At 37.2% G+C, this 24,395-nt stretch overlaps 1 protein-coding gene across 2 annotated transcripts in view; it reads left to right on the top strand.

Annotated features, from left to right (window-relative positions):
• The window catches only part of HMG20A (high mobility group 20A), a 67,829-nt gene that overhangs the window by 24,756 nt on the left and 18,678 nt on the right, over positions 1–24,395 (top strand). The window contains exons 2-4 of one of the 2 annotated variants that reach the window (XM_060154697.1): positions 16,096–16,222; positions 17,962–18,054; positions 23,840–23,987. In XM_060154697.1, the coding sequence (XP_060010680.1) occupies positions 17,966–18,054; positions 23,840–23,987 (237 nt within the window). In that variant the 5' untranslated portion in view covers positions 16,096–16,222; positions 17,962–17,965. The remainder of the gene's footprint in view (positions 1–16,095; positions 16,223–17,961; positions 18,055–23,839; positions 23,988–24,395) is intronic. The other variant, XM_060154687.1, reaches the window with a different exon arrangement.

Raw genomic sequence — 24,395 nt, 5'->3', positions numbered from 1 at the left:
CATGTGTCTTTTTTTTTATTTAATTTTATTTTTTTATAGAGCAGGTTCTTATTAGTTATCCATCTTATACATATTAGTGTATATATGTCAATCCCAATCTCCCAATTCATCACACCACCACCACCACCCCCACCACTTTCCCCCTTTGATGTCCATACGTTTGTTCTCTGCATCTGTGTCGCAATTTCTGCCCTGCAAACTGGTTCATCTGTACCATTTCCCTAGGTTCCACATATATGCATTAATATACGATCTTTGATTTTCTCTTTCTGACTTACTTCACTCTGTATGACAGTCTCTAGATCTATCCACATCTCTACAAATGACCCGATTTCATTCCTTTTTATGGCTGAGTCATATTCCATTGTATATATGTACCACATCTTCTTTATCTATTCATCTGTTGATGGGCATTTAGGTTGCTTCCATGTCCTGGCTGTGGTAAATAGTGCTGCAATGAACATTGGGGTGCATGTATCTTTTTGAATTATGGTTTTCTTAGGGTATACGCCCAGTAATGGGATTGCTGGGTCATATGGTAATTCTACTTTTGGTTTTTTAAGGAACCTCCATACTGTTCTCCATAGTGGCTGTATCAGTTTACATTCCCACCAACAGTGCAAGAGGGTTCCCTTTTCTCCACACCCTCTCCAGCATTCGTTGTTTGTAGATTTTCTGATGATGCCCATTCTAACTGGTGTGAGGTGATACCTCGTTGTAGCTTTCATGTGCATTTCTCTAATAATTAGTGATGTTGAGCAGTTTTTCATGTGCTTCTTGGCCATCTGTATGTCTTCTTTGGAGAAATGTCTATTTAGGTCTTCTGCCCATTTTTGGATTGGGTTGTTTTTTTTTTAATATTGAGCTGCATGAACTGTTTATATATTTTGGAGATTAATCCTTTGTCTGTTGATTCGTTTGCAAATATTTTCTCCCATTCTGAGGGTTGTCTTTTCATTTTGTTTGTAGTTTGCTTTGCAAAGGCTTTGAAGTTTCATTAGGTCCCATTTGTTTATTTTTGTTTTTATTTCCATTACTCTAGGAGGTGGATCAAAAAAGATCTTGCTGTGATTTATGTCCAAGAGTGTTCTTCCTATGTTTTCCTCTAAGAGTTTTATAGTGTCCGGTCTTATATTTAGGTCTTTAATCCATTTTGAGTTTATTTTTGTCTATGGTGTTAGGGAGTGTTCTAATTTCATTCTTTTACATGTAGCTGTCCAGTTTTCCCAGCACCACTTATTGGAGAGACTGTCTTTTCTCCATTGTATATCCTTGCCTCCTTTGTCATAGATTAGTTGACCATAGGTGTGTGGGTTTATCTCTGGGCTTTCTATCCTGTTCCATTCATCTATATTTCTGTTTTTGTGCCAGTACCATATTGTCTTCATGACTTTAGCTTTGTAGTATAGTCTGAAGTCAGGGAGTCTGATTCCTCCAGCTCTGCTTTTTTCCCTCAAGAGTGCTTTGACTATTCAGGGTCTTCTGTGTCTCCATACGAATTTTAAGATTTTTTGTTCTAGTTCTGTAAAAAATGCCATTGGTAATTTGATAGGGATTGCATTGATTCTGTAGATTGCTTTGGATAGTATAGTCATTTTCACAATGTTGATTCTTCCAGCCCAAGAACATGGTATATCTCTCCATCTGTTTGTTTCATCTTTAATTTCTTTCATCAGTGTCTTATAGTTTTCTGCATACAGGTCTTTTGTCTCCCTAGGTAAATTTATTCCTAGGTATTTTATTCTTTTTGTTACAGTGGTAAATGCCAGTGTTTCCTTAATTTCTCTTTCAGATTTTTCATCATTAGTGTATAGGAATGCAAGAGATTTCTGTGCATGGATTTTGTATCCTGCAACTTTACCAAATTCATTGATTAGCTCTAGTAGTTTTCTGGTGGCATCTTTAGGATTCTCTATGTATAGTATCATGTCATCTGCAAACAGTGACAGTTTTACTTCTTCTTTTCCAATTTGTAGTCCTTTTATTTCTTTTTCTTCTCTGATTGCCGTGGCTAGGACTTCCAAAGCTATGTTGAATAATAGTGAGAGTGGACATCCTTGTCTTCTTCCTGATCTTAGAAGAAATGCTTTCAGTTTTTCACCATTGAGAATGACGTTTGCTGTGGGTTTGTCATATATGGCCCCTATTATGTTGAGGTAGGTTCCCTCTATGCCCACTTTCTGGAGAGTTTTTTTGTTTTGTTTTGTTTTGTTTTTTTCGGTACGCGGGCCTCTCACCGTTGTGGCCTCTCCCGTTGCGGAGCACAGGCTCCGGACGCACGCGCAGGCTCAGCGGCCATGGCTTACGGGCCTAACCACTCCACGGCATGTGGGATCCTCCCGGACCTGGGCACGAACCCGTGTCCCCTGCATCGGCAGGCGGACTCTCAACCACTGCGCCACCAGGGAAGCCCTGGAGAGTTTTTATCATAAATCGTTGTTGAATTTTGTCAAAAGCTTTTTCTGCATCTATTGAGATGATCATATGGTTTTTATTCTTCAATTTGTTAATATGGTGTATCACAATATGTGTAATATACTTTCTCATAAATATTTCATTGTAAACTTTGTATCATAATTAGCAAAAATAGCTTTTACATTATTTTATTGTTTGCAGATAATATAAAGAAATATTTATTTGCTCCTCACAATATCTTTTTGAGTTAAGTAGAGAAGGTATTATTAGCACCATTTTACATATCAGGATATTGAAAGCAGAAATCACATAATGCCTCTACTTGGTCCTGTAGTGAATTTCTGTTCTCCACAGTACTTTCTACCGCACGCAAGTGAATGCGTTTAAGGTAGAAAGAAGAGCAAAACAAATCATTCTGCAAATTCTTATTCCGTGGGACATAGTCCTGCCTTACTGGACTAGGTGAGCCTTTCAACAGCAATAGGCAACTCTGGAAATACAAATTTTGTTATATTTTAGTAAATACACTCAAACACCAAGAATCCTGAGGTGATTTAGTCTGGTTACTCCTCAGTTAGTTACTGCTAATATGTGGTTGTTTTTTTACTATTGCTCTTTTTTTTTTTGAATTTTATTTTATTTATTTTTTTATACAGCAGGTTCTTATTCGTTATCCATTTTATACATATTAGTGTATAGATGTCAATCCCAATCTCCCAATTCATTCCACCACCACCACCACCCCACCACCACTTTACCCCCTTGGTGTCCATACATTAGTTCTCTACATCTGTGTCTCTATTTCTGCCCTGCAAACCGGTTCATCTGTACCATTTTCCTAGGTTCTACATATATGCATTAATAAACGATATTTGTTTTTCTCTTTCTGACTTACTTCACTCTGTATGACAGTCTCTAGATCCATCCATGTCTCTACAAATGACCCAATTTCATTCCTTTTTATGGCTGAGTCATATTCCATTGTATATATGTACCACATCTTCTTTATCCATTTGTCTGTTTTTAAACTTGGTTTTAAACTTGGTTTTGTTTCACCTAGAAACAACGGAAACAAAATCAGTAGCTTGTAAACCAGGAAGATAACATCTAAGCGCTTGATTGGAATTGCCGTCTGTGTAGGAAGGGCGAAGCCTTTTCATACTGGGTAGGGTATTTAAAGGAAAAATGTTCCTGGGAAACTGGTCTTCTAGAGCTTTAAATGTGTCCAGTTTGAATTCTATGGCTATTTGATTTACTTTCTGAAGTCCTGAGCATTATCAGCTTTAGGATTCAAAAGCAAAATATAGCAAAATAATTCTGAGTTTTAAGTTTTGTCTCTTTCCTTAAAGTGCTCTGTTAAACTGCAACTGTGCCTATTTGTTTTGTAGGGAAAAGTGTGAATTTCAAAAGCAAAATATAGCAAAATCTGAGTTTTAAATATTCTCTTTCAGTTTAAACTGTTCTGTTAAACTGCAATTGTGCCTATTTGTTTTGTGAGGAAAACTGTGAATTTCACTTTATTATTCCATTAACTGCCTCTGACTCACTGCAGCTAACGTTTTTTTTGTTGTTTTGTTGTTGTTTTTGTCTTCAACTTTTGACTAAAGAAAACTTCCTTACTATCCAGAGCTCTCTGTTTTTTCTTTTAGGAATTCTCCCTAGGAAGAGAATTTACTTTGTATTAAATTAAATTGATTGATTAAAATAAAGTTGATTAAAATGAAGAACCTTTGGGATCTATTTCCTTTTATTACACTATAGTTTTTATAAGTGATCTCTGACTTTCCTTAAACATCATCTTTTACTTTTAGTATTCATCAGATTTGGAAGGGTAAAAGGTTTGGGAATTATTGACTGTAGCAGAAAAGAACATCCTTTCCATCTCTTCTTTGCAGCGTTGTTTCACAGCTGTAAGTTTGAGCTGAAGAAAGCAGTGTAAAACATAAGAAAATAGAGGAGCAATGTTCCTTGAACCAGTAAGGACCCTTGCCCTAGAACTGTTAACTATTAAGTTTTTGTTTGGGTCAAGATACTAGAGACCTTTGTTGCTTCTGCTTTCTCATATATAGCTTTCTCAGACTCCAGGCTTAAATAATTTTGTTTAAGAACTAGAAATGAATACCATCTGCCTTCTGAATATGAGTCTGGATTCTAAGCATGTAAGTACCCTGAGCTAAGTGTTCCTTCTCAGGATTTACTCAGTTAGTAGTTTCTGTTTCCTTCAGATCTCGAATGCTCTGTGAATTCACTACGGTCATTAGCAGTTATCTTAGCTGGTCACCCCATTTATATAATTCATCTGTATTTCTTCCCTGTTTTCTCATATATTTAAATAGATAAATAAGTAAGTAAGTAGCTTTACACACATCAGCTACTACAGCCTTTGCAATTTTTTTTTACTGTTTGCCCTTCTGTGCCCCAATAGATTATGAACTCTAAAGGACAAGAATTTCTTCTTAATCTTAATTACCTCTGTGTCTTTGATGCCTAATACAGTGACATGTAGTAAACTGTGAAAAGCATTGCTTTATCAAAATTCATTTCCCTCTTGGTAAATATAAAATTCCTCTTTTCTGATATAACCTCCATGAGAATCACTAAGAAGTGAGTGAAAAAATATATATCATGTGGCTTCCTAAATGGAGTAGGAAGTTCCCATCTCTCACTTCTCCTCCCCTACCTCATACACACCTACCTACCTTTTACTGTTTCATAGTACCCTAGTGTCCCAGGAAATTGTTTGGGAAAGTACTCTACACTAAGGAAGTACTCCCAAATTTTATTGGATTACTTTAACTCTTATTTCCGGCACTAGTCCAGAAGTTTCTTACTTGGGCAGTTATCTGTTTACTAATAATAAAAGCAGTGCTTGAATAGGTTGTATAGGAAGGGCAACTTGGGACCAACAGTCACCATGAAAAAGCCAAATATGTGGACTGTGACCTCAAAAGGCAACACCCTGCTTGTAAAGTGACAGATTTGCTTTGGCAGAGGAAAATGTTTCTTATTTTCTCTGTGTTATCACAGTGCTTTAACCTGATACAAAACACTATGTCTAGATGTTCAGGGTTATTTTCTTTTTCACAACATATTTTGTGTCCTGATGGTAACAATTCTCCATCAAGATTCCACTGAGAAGAAAAAAATGCATGTACAGGGATCAAACTATCTCAAAAGAAATCTAAACTGTGCCCAGTTTCTTTTGATGATCTAGTACTTCTATATTTTTTAGAAAATACCTAACTCAAAAGTTTGCAAAACTCTCACTTCAAAAAATCATAAACAACGATAGAAGATTTATGTTTGTTTCTAACCCTGGCATCTTCTTCCCGCTTATCATTCTCGTCTGAAAACTGTCTCTAGACCAAGGAGAATAACAGCACACACCACTTGACACCAGGCACGATCTTAGTTACACGTAAAGGTACTCAACAAATGTTTGTTGTTCAAATATAAATTCTGCGAGCATTTGCCTTCAAAAGAGCCTGGATTATTTCCTTTATGGCCCCCCAAAAAACACTATATTTAACTACAAAATATTGGAAGTAATATATTGTCAGTATAGCTTTATCACTAAACAGGTTATAAAACTGCAGTTAAAATATATGTAGGCCGGGCTTCCCTGGTGGCACAGTGGTTGAGAGTCCGCCTGCCGATGCAGGGAACACGGGTTCGTGCCCCAGTCCGGGAAGATCTGACATGCCGCGGAGCAGCTGGGCCTGTGAGCCATGGCCGCTGAGCCTGCGCGTCCGGAGCCTGTGCTCCGCAACGGGAGAGGCCACAACAGTGAGAGGCCCGCGTACCGCAAATATATATATATATATATATATATATATATATATATATATATATATATATATGCAGGCCACAGTTAGAGTCTATTCCTAATTTTTTTTCCAGTTATTTTGAACTGAGAAATTGGCTTTACCTTAAAAATATATCAAGAATCTGACTACTTCTCATCACCTCCACTACTACCACTGTTGATCCAATCCACCATCAACTTTCAGATGGATTACTGCAATAGATTCCTAAGTGATCTCCTTACTTCTACCCTTGACCCTCTTCACCCTTCATTCTGTTCTCAAAACTGCAGCCATGGTGATCTTATAAAAATGGTTGATTCCATGCCTTATCTACTCAGAATGTTCTAGTGGCTTTGCATCTCAGGGTAAAGGCCAGTCTTTACTATGATTTACAAAGCCATATATGGTCTGGTCCGCTATAGCAGTCAGCATCATCTACTATTTTTGCCCCTATTTCAATCCAGCCAGATTTGCTGCCTCCTTCAATCATACCAAGTGTACACCTTGCATGTGTTCCCACTACCTGGACCACTCTGTCCTCACACAGGTGCACAGCTCTTCATTTCCTTTAGGTCTTTCCCCAAAGGTTACCTCAGTAAAGCCTTTCCTGGCCTCTATTTAAAATTCCAGAACCCTCTTCCCTTGAACTCTTCCTGGGCTCTTTCCTTGCTCTCTTTTTTTCTTTGTACTTATCACTATGTAACATTATTCATTTTACTTATTTTGTCTGTATCCCATTATACTGAGCTCAGTAAGGGTGGGGACTTTTCCCTGTTTTGATTGCTGCTATATCCCCAGTACATATAAAGTGCCTACAGTGTTAGATACCCAATAAATACTTGTTGAATGAATGAATCAGTTTCTCTATTATTTAGTTCTTAGACTAGCCTACTACATTTTTAAAAATTAACAGTAGTCATGGTTACAGGAGCCTGGGCTCTAGATTCTAGGAATAGAGAGCCACATTTTCTGCTCACTCCATCCAACACCCAGCCAAACACACACCTCTATGCCCTTCTTAGGTACTGAAACAACCCTAAGCCTTAAACTCTAATTATCTCCCCGATCCTACCCATCCCCCAAAAAGTAAGTACTTAATTACCACCAAATTACCTAGCCTTATCTTTTGCCCCCTCATCTCCCGTATCAAAACCTACAGTTAGAGAGTTCTTAATGAACCCCAGTTAACTGCCTGGGGATTAGCCAGTGTTCTTATTTCCTCTGTAAAACATATTGATTAATGCCCACAGCCTGCTTAATGCTCTTAGCTAAATGTTCACAGCTGGTAGATCGTTCTGTAGTAAGCCGCCTTCTTTCACTTGCTCCTGTTAAATTGCATGCATATAAAAATCAGTTGTATTTATTCCTCAACTTCAGGGCTATCTTACAATAACTTGTATAACTATAATATATTAAATTAATTTTTAAATTAATAAACTTTATATTTTAGAGCAGTTTTAGGTTCACAGGAAAATTAAGCAGAAAGTACAGAGTTCCCATATACTCCATGTCCCCATATGTGTACAACCTCCCCCACTCTTTTTTTTTTTTTTTTTTTTTTTTGCAGTACGCTGGCCTCTCATTGTTGTGGCCTCTCCCGTTGCGGAGCACAGGCTCCAGACGCGCAGGCTCAGCGGCCATGGTTTACGGGCCCAGCTGCTCCGCGGCATGTGGGATCTTCCCGGACCGGGGCACGAACCTGTGTCCCCTGCATCAGCAGGCAGACTCTCAACCACTGCGCCACCAGGGAAGCCCCCTTCCCCACTCTTAACATCCCCTACCAGAGTGGTACATATGTTATAGTTAATAAGCCTACATTGACACATAATCACCCAATTCCATAGTTTACATTAGGGTTCACTCTTGATGTTGTACCTTCTATGGGATTTGACAAATATATGACATATATCTATTATTCTAGTGTCATGCAGAATAGTTTCACAGCCCTAAAAATCCTCTGTGTTCTGCCTTTTCATTCCTGTGTCCCCCCAACCCCTCCCAATCATTCATCTTTTTCCTGTCTCCATAGTTTTACCTTATCTGGAATGTAGTGATATTGGAATCATACACTACGTAGCCTTTTCAGATTGGCTTTTTTCTGTTTGTATTATGCATTTAAGTTTTCTCCATGTTCTTTCTTGGCTTGGTAACTTCTTTTTAGCACTGAATAGTATTCCATTATCTGGGTGTACCACAGTTTGTTTATCCACCCACCTACTGAAGGATGTCTCAGTTGTGTCCAAATTTTGACATTATAAATAAAGCTGCTATAAACATCCATGTGCAGGTTTTTGTAGGGACATAACTTTTTAATTCCTTTGGATAAATACCAAAGAACCCAGTTGCTGGTAAGAGTATGAGTAGTTTTGTAAGAAACTACCAAATGGTCTTCTTTAGTGGCTGTACCATTTTGCATTCATTTCTACCAGTAATGAATAAGATCTGTTGCTCCATATCCTAGCCAGTATTTGGTGTTGACAGTGTTTTGTATTTTAACAGTTCTAATAGATGTGTAGTGGTATCTCATTGTTTTAATTTTCAATTCCCAACTGACATGATATTAAACATCTTTTCATATGCTATTTGTCATCTGTACATATGCATTGTTGAGGAGTCTGTTCAGGTCTTTGGCCCATATTTTAATTGGGTCGTTCATTTCCTTATTGATGAGTTTTAGGAGTTCTGTGTATATTTTGGATAAATTTCTTTATCAGATGTATCTTCTGCAAATACTTTTTTCACATCTACAGCTTATCTTCTCATTCTCTTGACATTGTCTTTCACAGAGCAAAAGTTTTTCATTTTAATGAAATCCAGCTTATCAGTTCTTTCACAGATTGTGCCTTTGGTGTTATATCTAAAAATTCATAATCATACCCAAAGTCATCTAGATTTTTCTCCTATATTGTCTTCTAAGAATTTTATAGTTTTAAAATTTAAATTTTAAATTTAGGTTTATGATGCGTTTTGAGTTAATATTTGTGAAGGGTGTCAGGTCTGTTTCAAGTTGTTTTTGTTTATTTGTTTTGCATATGGATATCCAGTTGTTCCAGCACCATTTGTTGAAAGACTATCTTTATTTCATTGTTTTGCCTTTGCTCCTTTGTCAAAGATCAGTTGACTGTATTTATATAGGTTTATTTCTAGCTAGGATCTCTATTCTGTTTCAATAATTTATTTGTCTTTTCTTTCCCAAGTACACACTGTCTTGATTATTATAGCTTAATAGGAAGTCTTGAAGTTGGGTAGTGTCAGTCCTTCAACTTTGTTGTTATCCTTCAATATTTACTTGGCTATTCTGAGTCTTTTGCCTCTCCATATAAACTTTAGAATCAGTTTATTGATATCCACAAAATTACTTGCTGGGATTTTTTTGGGATTGAGTTGAATGTAAAGCTCAAACTGTGAAGAACTGACATCTTGACAATATTGAGTCTTCCTACCCGTGAACGCAGAATATTTTTTTCATTTATTTTGTCCTTCTTTGATATCTTTCATCTGAGTTTTGTAGTTTTCCTCATAGAGATCTTGTAAAATATTGTTAGATTTATACCTAAGTATTTCATTTGTTGGGGGGGGGGATGCTAATATAAATGGTAATGTGTTTTTAATTTCAAATTTCACTTGTTCATTGCTAGTATATAGAAAAGCAATTAAATTTTATATACAGTTGAACAACATGGGTGTTAGCGGTGCTGACCCTCTGCACAGGAGAAGACTAAGCCACATGCTACCAAAAAATCCAATGGGTCAATGAAGAAATCAAAGAGGAAATTAGAAAATACCTTGAGACAAATGAAAATAGAAATACAACTTTCTAAAATCTATGGGATGCAACAAAAGCATTTCTAAGCGTTAAGTTTATAGCAATTCAAGGCCTACCTCAAGAAACAAGAAAAATCTCAAACAAACAACCTAACTTTCCACCTAAAGGAATTAGAAAAAGAAGAACAAAGCCCAAAGTCAGCAGAAGGAAGGAAACAAAAAAGATCATAGTGAAAATACCAAAATACCAAAACGAAAACAAAAAACAATAGAAAAGATCAATGAAACTAAGATCTGGCTTTTTAAAAGATAGACAAAACTGATAAACCTTTAGCCAGACTCATTAAGCAGAAAAGAAAGTGGGCCCAAATAAACAAAATTAGAAATGAAAGAGGAGAAGTTACAACTGATAGTACAGAAATACAAACAACCCTAGGAGAATACTATGAACAGCTATACAGTGACAAATTGGACAACCTCAAAGAAATGGATAAATTCATACAAACATACACTCTTCCAAGACTGAATCAGGAAGAAGTAGAAAATCTGAACAGACCGATCACTAGTATTGAAATTGAATCAGTAATTAAAAACTCCCAACAATTAAAAGTCCAGGACCAGATGGCTTCACAGAGGAAGTCTACAAAACATTTAAACAAGAGTTAATGTCTATCCAAACTATTCCAAAAAATTGAAGGGGAGGGAACACTCCCTAACTCATTCTACAAGGCCAGCATTACCCTGATACCCAAACCAGACAGAGACACTACAAAAAAAGAAAAATACAGGCCAGTATGCCTGATGAACATAGATGGAAAAATCCTCAACAAAATACTAGCAGACTGAATCAACAATATGTAAAAAGGATTATACATCATGATCAAGTGAGATTTATTCCAGGGATGCAGGGATGGTTCACTATTCACAAATCAATCAATATGTTACACCATATTAACAAAATGGGAGATAATCGTGATCAGCTTAAAAATGCAGTAAAGGCATTTGACAAAATTCATGATTAAAAACTCTCAACAAGTGGGTATAGAGGGAACATACCTTATCATAATAAAGGCCACTTATGACAAACCCACAGCTAGTGTCATACTCAGTGTTGAAATGTTGAAAGCTTTTCCTCTAAGATCAGGAACAAGACAAGGATGCACACTCTCACCATTTCTATTTAATTTATATTGGAAGTCCTAGCCACAGAAATCAGACAAGAAAAAGAAAGGGCATCCAAATTGGAAAGGAAGAAGTAAAACTGTCACTATTTGCAGATGACATGATTCTATATATAGAAAACCCTAACAACCCCACCAAAAAAAATATTAGAACTAATAAATTAATTCAGTCAAGTGCAGGGTATGATATTAATATACAGAAATCTGTTGCATTTCTTTACATTAATAATGAACTTTAGAAAGAGAAATCAAGAAAACAATACCATTTACAATTGCATCAAAAAGAATAAAATACCTAGGAATAAATTTAACCAAGGAGGTGAAAGACCTGTATTCCAAAAACTGTAAGACATTCATGAAGGAAACTGAAGATGATACAAATAAATGGAAAGATATTCCATGTTCATGGATTGGAAGGATTAAAATTATTAAAATGACCATACTGCCCAAAGCAGTCTACAGATTTAATACAATTCCTATCAAAATACCCATGACATTTGTAACAGAACTAGAACAAATAATCCTAAAACTTATATGGAACCACAGAAGACCCTGAACAGCCAAAGCAGTCGTGAGAAAAAAGAACAAAGCTGGAGGTATCATGCTGCCTGACTTCAGACTATACTACAAAGCTACAGTAATCAAAACAGTATGGTACTGGCACAAACGCAGACACATAGATCAATGGAACAGAATAGAGAGCCCAGAAATAAACCCACACAAATATGGTAAATTAATCTGTGACAAAGGAGACAAGAATATACAATGAGGAAAAGACAGGCTCTTCAATAAGTGGTTTGGGGAAACTGGACAGCTATATGTAAAAGAAAGAAATTAGAACATTTTTTCACACCATATGCAATAATAAACTCAAATGGATTAAACACCTAAATGTAAGACGTGAAACTATAAAACTCCTAGAAGGAAACCTAGACAGTGGGCTCTTTGACATTGGTCTTAGTGATTTTTTTTTTTGGATCTTTCTCCTCAGGCAAGGGAGACAAAACCAAAAATAAACAGATGGGACCTAATCAAACTTAAAAACTTTTGTGTGGGAAAGAATACCATCCACAAAATGAAAAGGCAGCCTACTGAATGGGAGAAGGTATCTGCAAATGATATGTTTGTTAAGGGGTTAATATCCAAAATATATAAAGAACTCATACAACTCAATATCAAAAAAAAAAAAACAGCCCAATTTAGAAATGAGCAGAGAACCTAAATAAGCATTTTTCCAAAGAAGACATACAGATGGCCAACAGACACATGAAAAGATGCTCAATATCACTAATCATCAGGGTAATGCAAATCAAAACCACAGTGAGATATCACCTCACACCTGTCAGAATGGCTATCGTCAAAAAGACAAGAAATAATAAATGTTGACAAGGATGTGGAGAAAAGAGAACCCTAGCACTTTGTTGGTAGGAATGTAAATTGGAATAGTCACTATGGAAAACAGTATGGAGTTTTCTCAAAAATTAAAAGCAGAACTACCATAAAATCCAGGAGTTCCACTCCTGGGTATTTATTTGAAGAAAACAAAAACACTAATTTGAAAAGATATATGCACCCCAACATTCATAGCAGCGTTATTTATAATAGCCAAGCATCCTAAGTGTCCATCAACAAATGAATGGATAAAGAAGATATGATATATATATATAATGGAATATTACTCAGTCTTTAAAAAAAATGGAATTTTGCCACTTGCAACAACATGGATGGACCTCACTTAGTGAAATAAGTGAGACAGAGAAAGACAAATACTGTATGTTTTCACTTATATGTAGAATTTTTTAAATGAAACAAACAAATGAGTATAACAAAACAGAAACAGACTTACAGATACAGGTAGCAAACTAGTGGTTACCAGAGGGAAGAATGGGTGGGAAAGACTAAAATAGGTGAAGGGAATTAAGAGGTACAAACTACTAGGTCTAAAATAAATAAATTACAAGGATGTACTATTATACCACAGGGAGTATAGCCAATATTTTATAATAACTTTTTATGGAGTATAATCTGGAAAAATATTAATCACTATATTATACACTTGAAACTAATATAATATTGTAAGCCAACTGTATTTCAATTTTTTTTAAGTTAAGAAATAAAAACCATGATGTATCTTACTCTGGTTCTAATCCTTGTTCAGTCTCTTCAAATCGTTTTTTGGCTTTTAGTATGCCTTGTAAATTTTTGTTGAAAGGTAGAAATGATGTCCTGGGTGAAAGGAACTGTGGTATATAGGCCTTTAGTGATGTAGTGGTAAGATGTGAGGGGAGGAGAAGCATTCTGTAGTACTATGATTAGGTCACAGTCTTTTGGTGAGCCTGTGCCCCCTGGACTATAAACTTTACCGGTGCTTCTTAGTTTTTTCCCCCTTTCAGTGGGACAGGATGGCTGAAGTGGGCTGGAGTTCTGTATTTCCCTTAGCCCCATGTGGAAAGCTGGAGGAGGATAGAATTGATATTTCTTTAGCACTCCTAAAAAGTGTGGTAAGGGTATGGGGAATTTGGAAATCTCATACTTTGCTAGTGGGAATGTAAAATGGTGCAGGTGCTTTGAAAACAGTTTGGCAGTTCCTTAAAATGTTAAACATGGAATTATCATATGACCCAGCAATTCCATTTCTAGGTATAGGCCTAAGAAAATTGAAAACATGTCCACACAAAAACTGTACACAAATGTTCTTAAGCAGCATTATTCACTATAGACAAAAAATACAAACAACCCAAGTCTATGAGTCTTTGAATGAATAAACAAAATGTGGTATTATTTATCCATGAAAAGATATGAAATACTGATACATGCTAAAATGTGATGAACCTTGAAAACTTTATGCTAAGTGAATGAAGCCAGACACAAAAGGTCAGAGAATATGATTAAATTTATATGAAATGTTAAGAATATGTATATCTATAAAGACAGAAGGCAGATTAGTGATTACCTGGGCCTAGGGGGAGGGGGGAATGGGCAGTGACTGCTAATGGGTACCGAGTTTCTTTTAGGGATAATGAAAATGTTGTAAAATCAATTATGGTGTTGGCAGGAATATGTGAAAGTCACCCTGTAAATATATGAAAGCCACTGAACTGTATTTAAATTAGGAATAAATTTTATGGTATATAAATTATATATTTTTAAAATAAAACTACTTAGGATGGTTTTGGTGTGAGTCAGGAATGAGAAGTTTGAAGAGATGAGCCTGAATATTCAGGAGGGTTTGAGTGAGTTAGGTTTGATTTGATTGGAAAATTTTGACAGAGCTAATGTGGCAGTTGATAACCTAAGAACATGTAAAATGACTGCTGAGAGCATTGTGGGCCCAGCTATAGTTGATACCATAAATTTATAGTAGCACCCTTTATTTTGTGATTTTTCTCCAACACCATGTTGAGCTAAAACTCAGAGTTGATCTACATCCAGGGTATAGAAGAACAACATGGCAAAGGAATTGAGAGTGTTGGCAAAAAAATATTTGAAATGCAGCCACAGAATCTAAGCTAGACAGAGAAGGGAAAATCAAGAGTCGACAAATAGAGGTTTGTGTGGTTAAAGGTCAGTTGTAGTAGAACCAAAATGATAGGAGGTAATGATCAGAGATTGGTATAGCGAATTAACATGACTTTTAAAGGAACTGGAAATTTTGCATAAAGGTTGTAGTATGGAAAAATGAGGGCAGAATCCTACCTCTCAACTCTGAGGTGTGTACTGTTGGGGATGGTGTGGTAGGGAAGGAATATGGTGCATCTCCATGAGAGGGCTTAATGAAGTGGGATTAACATATGTAAAGTGGGGAAAGGGTACCTGAAAAGAGCCAACCCCAGAAAACAGAAGTATGAATTATACTTTAAGCACTGTCCAACACATTTGGAATAATATAGTCTCATTGGTGAGATCATCCCTTTTGTTGGGAAAGGTTACTAGAACAATCTTAGTTGAGGAAGATTTCTTAAGCTACACCTGAGTGCCTTTATTCTGGCCCAAAAAAATGTTCTGATTATGATTAGTGGCTTAATATAATTTTTATTACAATTTTTATAATTGTTATTAAAATATCTTAAATTGTCACTCTGTTTTATACATCAATGTTTTCAGTGAGCGATTAGTGTTAGAGGGGATTTTTGAGTTTCCAAAGTTACAGTCCAGACCTTGGCTCAAAGTATAAGCCCCAAGGTAATACCACTTACCTCCAGGTGGAAGCCTTCACTGGGTGAATCCCTTCTGCAAGAAAACATCTGCATGATATACCTGTTTCTGTAAACTGCAGTGGAAAACCAAACTTGTATATTGCCTTGCCTTTGTACATATATCTCTTCTTTCCCCTTCCAGAGCAGCATTCATTACATTTCTTAAGTGCTTTGCATAGAATTTCAGAGTTTAGTGTGACCTCTGTACTGGGACATTATCAGGCACAGATGCTACACTGAAGGGCTTTTGGCAATCAGTGGCTTGGTAGCTGTGATTCAGTTTGAATCACCCCCTTATGAACCATATGAAAGCAGATTCTTGCAGGATCCCAGCGAATTCTTGCGAATCATTTTATTTTCCCAACTAGTTTAGAGGCCTTTGAGTTTCACTGGACTTTTTCCTCATTTCCTTCTTTTGTTGATTTTGGCCCCTTAACCTTCCACCCACTTTATTACTCATTTCTTAGGGACCTGACTACTCAGTAACACTAGAGAAAATATATCTGAAGCCATATGGATTGAGTAAAACACACTTAAGAGGAAAAAACAACAACAACAAGAAATGTGTTCTCTGAACTTCCTTTGTTTATATGATCTATTTATATGTTGTTAAGGTTGTGTTGTCCAGCTGCCTCCCCATATTTCAAAAATGACTAAAGATATCTGGGAAACACTCTAAGAGGATCATGTTGGTATAGTAAATGAAAAGATACTTCATTTGTCCCCCACCAGGTAATATATCTTCTTTTGAGGTGGGATGATGCCAAGAGCTTCCAATGCTGAATCTTGAGGCTCTCGAAAAGTCCTTTACTTCTAAGGAGACTTTTAGAAAGAAGCCAATTAAATGAGTCCTTTTAAGGTTTGTGGATATATACCTGACTATTTGAATGTTTGCTTGTGGTTTATAACTAGATTATATGGCATCTAATTGATTAATTTTCTTATGATAAAATGAATATTGGTGTAAGGTGATGTTAGCAGCCCTTAAAGCCTGGGCTCTAATCTGGTCTGTGCATAATGTGAAGTAAAACATAAGTGCACTTGTGTCAAGATTATCCTAGAAAACATCTAGTATGGAATTTTGCAGTATTTGTTAGAGCCCCTTGTAAGCCCCCCTTTCTTGAAGGAGTTGAAAAGTTAGCAAGTATCCCTGCATGTGGAATAAACTCCGTACTCTGTGGTTGAGTGGGAAGTTCCCCTCTGCCTTCCATGCTCTCCCACTATAATGGGTGGTGAATATACAAAGATGCATTTTTTTCAGAGTAAGCTATTTATGGAATTTGGTCTGCTAAGTAACAAAGAAGTGAAAACAAGAAAATAAGTAAGAATAAGAAATAAATAATCACTGTTATCATTTTGTAAGTAAATATTATATTGAACATTTTAGAATATGGCATCACTGTCATCTGCATTTTCTTCGTATTTCCATCTTAGTGGGATGAATCCTAGCTCTGCTTGGGCTGCTGTGCTTTTCTTTTAATTGCTATTTCACTAGGTCTCTTAGCAGCAGCACCTGAAATAACTGCTGAGGGAGCTCCTGAGTGAAATTTCATAATCTGTTCCTCAATTCTCCCAGGTGATTGAGGCACTTTTTTTCTTGAGTGGTTTGCAGTTCCACTTAAGTGGCTGATGTTTAGGGTCACTATTGAATGTTTTGTTTGAATATCATTTTCATGGTGAATGGAAGGCTTCTGCTTTTAGCTATATGGGGTGAAGCCCCTGGTAGTAAGCCTTGAAAGGGAGAAATCTTTCTTTGTAGCGATAATGCTAAATGAAATTACTCTCTTTGTCACTTTGTCCTTTTAGCCTTTCATTCTGATAACCTCAGGTTCTTCTGATTTATTTGCTTTCTTCAATTAGGCTTAGTTATTTCCTGTGCCCAGGTGCATGCTATTTCCACTGTTGGTCATCATGGTGATGTGGAGCATATTTCTGACCTGGAAGTGTGGTTTCTTTCATTTTGAACCACATCAGTATGCCTTCCATCCTCTACTTCCTTTGCATTATTTCCTTTTGGAGGACTCAGATTGTCACCATTTAATCTAAGGATGATTCATCTGGGATTAAGAACTCGTAATGCTGTAATAACAATACCTTTCTTTATATAATAATACTCAGAGCACTTACGATCTTAGCCTTTCTCTGTTTATGAAGCACTTTCAGTTTAATCCTTCACAATAACCCTGTGGGTTAAGTCAGCAATTTTGTCTGTGTCTAAGATGGTGAAATTGTATCTCAAAGAGGCTGAATAGCTTGCTCAGGGTTGCAGTGCTTCTGAGTTACTCTGCTTAACAGTTTTTACCGGAAATGAAGCATACTTTTGAAGATATTCTGAATGAACAAAAAGGAATTTTCCAAACTGTGTCCTGGTTGTTAAAATCTGTTTTTAGTCTGGTCAGTTGATAAGACCAGGGTTAAAAGCCCATTAACCATAAAGTTCAAATTGATGTGTCCAAGTCAAGAAAATAAATATTTAGGTCAGTTTCTATTCTGCTGCTGGTGTGATAAAGTTAAGGAAGGCTGACTCTTAAATTAATGCAACTTGAACTGGAAATAATTAAGCCATTAAATTTTTTTTTTATTCTGTCTTCCTTTTAGAGAGATGGAAACCTTGATGACTGGTTCCACCCTGCCTCCCCTTTTTGCTGATGAAGATGGCTCCAAGGAGAGTAATGATCTGGCTACAACTGGGTAAGCAGCTGCTTTGGGACACTGGGCCTCTGCCTAGGCTTCAGAACAGCTTCTGACAACATATGAGGTGCTAAAGAGGCAGTTTTATATCAAAACTAGAAGGTGCGTTGGTTATGCTTTGCAAAGAGAATGAGAGCCATTGTAAACTGCTTTAATATCTGTATTCAGCTGTCATTTGCAATGCTCTGGTTCCTGTGAACTGGAACAGCAGTACTGTGGGATCTAGGAAACATCAGTGACTCCCAGTTAAGAGAATTACATAGTCACCATTAAGGAAATACTTGCCACAGGGCTAGCTTCGAAAATCAAATTCATTTTCTGTCTAAATTGCCACAGATATTAAAATAATTTTTTCCCCAAACATCAAGGTTTTTTGTTGTTGTTTTAAGATTAGATTTTTAATTATGGTTCTTTATTCAAGATGCCTAGGAGCTCTAGCTGACTTCTGTTCCTCCCAACCTACCCCTCCCCCCAACTCCAACTCCTTTCTTTGGTATTTTTGGACAGATATATAAAGAAATGTAGAAAAGGGCTAATAGCAGTAGTCCCTCTTCCACTGAAAATCTCTGTTCCACTTGAATTTTTATCTTTTCTATTAGACATTACTTGCCAAAGAAGAAATGTATTCACTAATAGATTGAAGTGCTAGCTAATCCCTAAGATGAATTATTTTAATATTCCTTAGAGCTCTTTAAAAACAGACTACACTTTATAATTGTTTCCTTCCCTGGCATTCTTTCTTAACTCATTAATATCTGCCTTCTGACTTTATTCAGATGAAACTATTCTCTAAAACTTTTCTAAAAGCTGCCTACTTGCTGAGTCCAACTTGTACAATAAAAATGTTCTGAGTGTCTGCTATGTGCCAGGCACCATTCTAGGCACTAGGCATTAAGCAATAACCAAGATGGACAAAAATCCCAACCCCTATAGAGCTTAAATTCTACTGCAGAAGTCAGACAACAGACAGGATAAATAAGTAAAATGCATACTACATTGATAAGAACTATGGATTAAAAAATAAAGTAAGGAAGAGGGACAGGAGGGGCTTGGGGTGCCATCTTAGATAAGATGGCCCAGAAAGGCTTTACAAGTGACTTGAATAAAAACCTGAAGGAAGTAAATTATCTAGCCTACAGTTATGGGGGAAGATTATTCTAGGCAGAGGGAGCAGTGAGTGGGAAAGCCTTGAGGTAGGAGTGTTTCTGCCTTTTAGAAATAGCCAGGAGGCCAGTGTGACTGGAGCAGAGTATACCAGGGGGAAGGGTAATAGGCTCCATCAGTGTTTCTCAAAATTCAATGCACTTATGAATTGCCTAGACATCTTATTAAAATGCAAACGCTGAGTCAGAAAGTCTGAGTTAGGGCCAGAGATTCTACATTCTAATAAGTTCCCAAATGATGCCTGTGCTGCTGGTGTAAGGCCGGTACTTTGAGTAGCAAGGGACTAGATCGTGTAGGATCTTATGGGTCAGAGTAAGCACTTTAACTGTTACTCTGAGTGAGGTGGGAAAGCATGGGGAGATTTTGAGCGGAATGATATGATCTGACATTTTAAAATAGTATCCCTGTGGCTGTTATATAGAGAATAGAGTGAAGGGAGCAGGGACTGAAGCAAGAAGACCAGTTACGGTTCTAAAATAATTCAAGTGAGAGATGATGACTCAAAGAACTTCACTAGTGACTTTGACAGGAGTATTTTTGGCAGAGTAGTAGGGACAAAAACCTCACTGGAGTGGGTTTCAAAGATAATAGGAATGGGGGGTGTTGAGAAGTATAGAATTCTAGATATATCTTGAAGGTAAGCCAAACAGGATTTGCCTGAAAGACCAGATGAGATGTGAGAAGGGAGAAAAAAGCAGTTAAAGACAGCTCCAAATTTTTGGCTTAAGCAACTGAAGGGATGGAATTGCCATTAAATTAGATGGGGAAAACTGAGCAAGTGGAGGAGGGAATTTTAGGAGCTCGGTTTTAGAGATTTTAAAATAGAGATTCTTATTAGCTATCCAAGCAGAGATGTCAAATAGGCAGCTTGATACAGGGCTCTAAAGTTAGGGGCTGTCTACACTAAAAAGAGAAACTTGGGAGTCAATCAACATATTAGAGCTGATATTTAAGGCTGTGAGACTGGTTGAGATCATCAAACGAATGAGCACTGTGTAGGTAGAAAAGAGAAGAGACCTGACACTGGAACTCAGGGATACTCCAGCATTTACAAGTCAGGGAGGAGAGGAAGAGTCAGCAAAGAAGACTCAAGGGGGTACCTGAAAAGGTATCAGAAAAAACAGAGGAGTGCAGGGTCCTGAAAACCAGGTAAAAAATATATTTCAAGGGAGGGGAAGAGATGAACTGTGTCAAATACTTCTGGAAGATCCGGTAAGATGAGGTCTGAGAAATGACATTGGATTTAGCATGGAGGTCACAGGTGGCCTTGACAAGAGTTGTGAACACTTACCTCCTTTGGGTTGGGTTTAAGAAAGAATGAAGGGAGATCAATTGAAGTCAATAACTATAAACAATTCTTTCCACTATAAACAATTGAAGTCAGTAAGTACCCCCTTATCCATGGTTTCACTTTCCGTGGCTTCTGTTACCTGCCACGGTCAGCCATGGTTGGAAAATATTAAATGGAAAATTTCAGAAATAAACAGTTTATAAGTTTTAAAGTGCCCGCCACTCTGAATAGTATGATAAAATCTCACACCATCCCACCGTGTCCTGCCTGGGACGTGAATCATTGCTCTGTCCAGCATATCCCACCTGTTAGTCACTTGGTAGCTGCCTGTTATCAGATGGACTGTCATAGTATCTTAGTGCTTGTGTTCAGGTAACTCTTATTTTACTTAATAATGGCCCCAAAGCGCAAGAATAGTGATGCTGGCAATTCAGATACGCCAAAGAGAAGCCCTAATGTGCTTCCTTTAAGTGAAAAGGTGAAAGTTCTTGACTTAATAAGGAAAGAAAAAAAAAATAGTAATATGCTGAGGTTGCTGAGATCTATGGTGAGAATGAATCTTCTATCTGCGAAATTGTGAAGAAGGAAAAAGAAATTCGTGCTAGTTTTGCTGTCACATCTCAAACTGCAAAAGTTATGGACACAGTGCATGATAAGTGCTTAGTTAAGATAGAAAAGGCATTAAATTTGTGGGTGGAAGACAGAACAGAAAACAGGGTTCAGTATACTGGGGATCTTGGAACATACCACCCTCAGGTCAGGTCCATAAAGGAAAGGAGAAAAATGAAGTGGAATCAAGAAAGTGTATTTTTTGTTTTGTTTCCAGATAAGAGTAATAATGCCACATTTGTTTGCTGATTAGGCTAATCTAGTAGAGAGGAAAGAATTGGTGATGCCAGAGAGGGCAGAATTGCTGAAACTTGTTTTTGAGTAGGCTAGAGGCTGTGGGATCCAGGGCGCAAATGGAGGGGTTGTTGGCTTTAGCTAAGAGCATGGACAATTCATTCATTGGAACAAAGGAGCCTTTTTTTTTTTTTTTTCAGTCTTTATTCAACTTGTCATCTCTAAGGCATTTGCTGCTTTTGACCACTCCCTCTGATTCCTATCCATTTCAGTCAAGGGATTCACAGGATTGGTACTCTTTCCTAAACCTAGTTTTCATATTTTACTGAAATAAGAATGTGCAAGAGTTAGTAACTTAAAAATTGATGGCACAGTTGAAATGAAGAATGACAGTGAAAGAAAAGACATTGTAAGACATCCAAAATGATTGAAATATTTGAAAAACAAAGCTGCCAAGATCAAACTGGATCTCTAATGGCAACTCTTCAGAGAACATAATTAGCATTGAGTTAATAACTTCTCCTATCTACCCTTTTTCACAGGACCTCAAAAATGTAGGAACCTCCTAGTTATAATACTCTATTTTTTATAGAAGTGTTCAGAAAAATAAAATTTCTGTCCTTTCAAGGACAGTCTGAATCTGCTTTCATTCTTTTCTCAGTCCACTGTAATCTGGTTTTTATTCCCATAACTCCACTAAAAGTGTACTCCCTTGAAGTACAGGGAGTACAGCTGAAGTCCTTCAGATCTTCAGATTTAGCAGATACTTTTTAGCCTATCTTATGTGACATCTGCAACTTTTTGCCTGTGTAATAACCCCTTCTCAAAAGTCTTCCTGCCTTGGCCTCTGTAACAGTATTCTCTCCTAGATTTCTTAACGCCCTCCTTAGTCTTTCCCAGCTCGTCTAACACTTGCTTCTAAAATATTGTTCCAACAGAGTTCTATCCTGACTTTTCTTCTCACTGTCTTTCTGGAGAATATCTAGCACTTCCCATTATTTCCATGAGCTGATGCCTCCCAAAATATCTCCTGCCTTTTCTTCACTTCTGTTCTCTCAGGGCATGTTTCCAGTTGTCGGTGGGACAGGTCCACCTAATTATGCCATGAGTGTTTCAAACTTAGCATTTTCTCATCTGTCTTTCTTACACACACACACACACACACACACACACACACACACACACACACACACACACACACACACACACACACACACACGCACACACACACATTCCAGTTGTTACATTGATTAATAGTACATTATCACCCAATCTAGAAACCTCAGAATTACCTTTGACTCTTCTTTTTCCCTCACTATTTATATTCGATCTATCATTCTACCTCTTAATTATCTCTTAGCTTTCTCTCCCCTATTCTCCTGTTTGCCCTTGTCTCCCCCTTAGTCTATTGCAGTAGCCTCCTGAAGGGTTTCCCTTTCTCCTATTAATACCGTTCTTTCTACCTGTAATAATGTTGTTTACCTGATGAATGCCTCTTCAACTTTTAAGACCTCCTCTGTAAAATCTTTCTTAACATTCTCTCCATACATATAAAATTCCTCATCCCCTCTACTGTACCTTTATGGCACATTTTACAGACCTCTGTTTCAGTACTTACATTGCATTGTAAGTATTTTCTGTAACCCTATGGAGTATACATTCTTCCAGAATAATGACTGAATATTACTCTCTTGTACATCTTCCTCCACCTTCCCCACTACCTGCCCCAAACCCCAAACTCCCTAGCGCATGGTGTTACTTTTATTTCCATTCCTTTATCTAAATGCGATAGGGTATAACTTAGTCTAAGATCCAATCGTCATCTGTACCTTCTCGTGTCCACTTTTCAGAAGGATGAGATCTGGTTTGCTGACTCATCTGGAACAGAATGATAGGAACAGAAAATATATATCTCTGATTTATTAAAATTTATACCTGAACTTACTGAACTTGATAATATTGTTCTTAGATGATCTCATTCTCAATAAACACTATAATCCAAGGAGTAGCCTATGGAATGTACCATAAGAGATATTTCTTATGCCCTTAAAGAACGCTCTCTTTTGTGATGGGGGGCAAACTTCCTCTTCAACTCCCATTCCTGTTCTTTTCCATTAATAGTATTTTCCTTTTATTACATGAAAAGGAGATACATGAAACTAGCATATAAAAGTTGCATGCTCAGAACTAAAATGTAAAGTCTATGTTGAGGAGAGAGGTAATTTGTGGGGGAAAGATTATAGTTGTTTTTAGTAGGAGATTTCTTCATGGAACTGACCTGATCCAATCAAGCACTGAAACCTTTTTTAAAATGCTCTGTAATTGCTATGGAGACATTGTTTACATTTATACAGAATGAGGTGGGGGAATTAATTCAAGGGCTGGCATGTGATTTTGCTGGCAGTGAAATTTGTCTTGAACCTTGGTAAGTAGGAGTTTTTGATGCTGTTGACACTGAACTTTTCCACTCTGCCTATCATTCTTCAGGATAACCCACCCAGAGGTTCCATATAGTAGTGGAGCCTCATCATCCACAAATAATCCAGAATTTGTTGAGGATCTCTCCCAAGGTCAGTTGCTTCAGAATGAGTCTTCAAATACAGGAGAAGGCAATGAACAGAGGCACGAAGATGAGGTAAGCTGAAGCAGCTCCTCCTGTTACTGGTCTCTGAGGCTTCTGAAGAAGCAGCCAGCAAGGGAGTTGACCGAGGTGTTCATCCTCTGGCCTCCTTACATTCTGCAGAATATTCTGTTTTATATTTCTTGTTTCACATAGAACCATATTAATGGTTTTAATGATACAGAGACAAGTAGACTCTTCTTTTTCCCCTTCCTAGAAAATTTATACCTGCATCAGATTAGACGCTCAACAAATGCTTACTGAATGAGTTGCATGATTTAATTAAATAAGTAATTAGGGCTTCCCTGGTGGTGCAGTGGTTAAGAATCCACCTGCCAATGCAGGGGACATGGGTTCGAGCCCTGCTCTGAGAAGATCCCTCATGCTGCAACTAAGCCCGTGAGCCACGGGCTATCTAACTAC

This window comes from Lagenorhynchus albirostris, chromosome 1 (assembly GCF_949774975.1).
Source record: "Lagenorhynchus albirostris chromosome 1, mLagAlb1.1, whole genome shotgun sequence".
In the NCBI taxonomy this organism is placed as follows: domain Eukaryota; kingdom Metazoa; phylum Chordata; class Mammalia; order Artiodactyla; family Delphinidae; genus Lagenorhynchus; species Lagenorhynchus albirostris.
The sequence above is the reverse complement of the archived record's forward strand: the minus strand, read 5'-3'. Positions and strand labels throughout refer to the sequence as shown.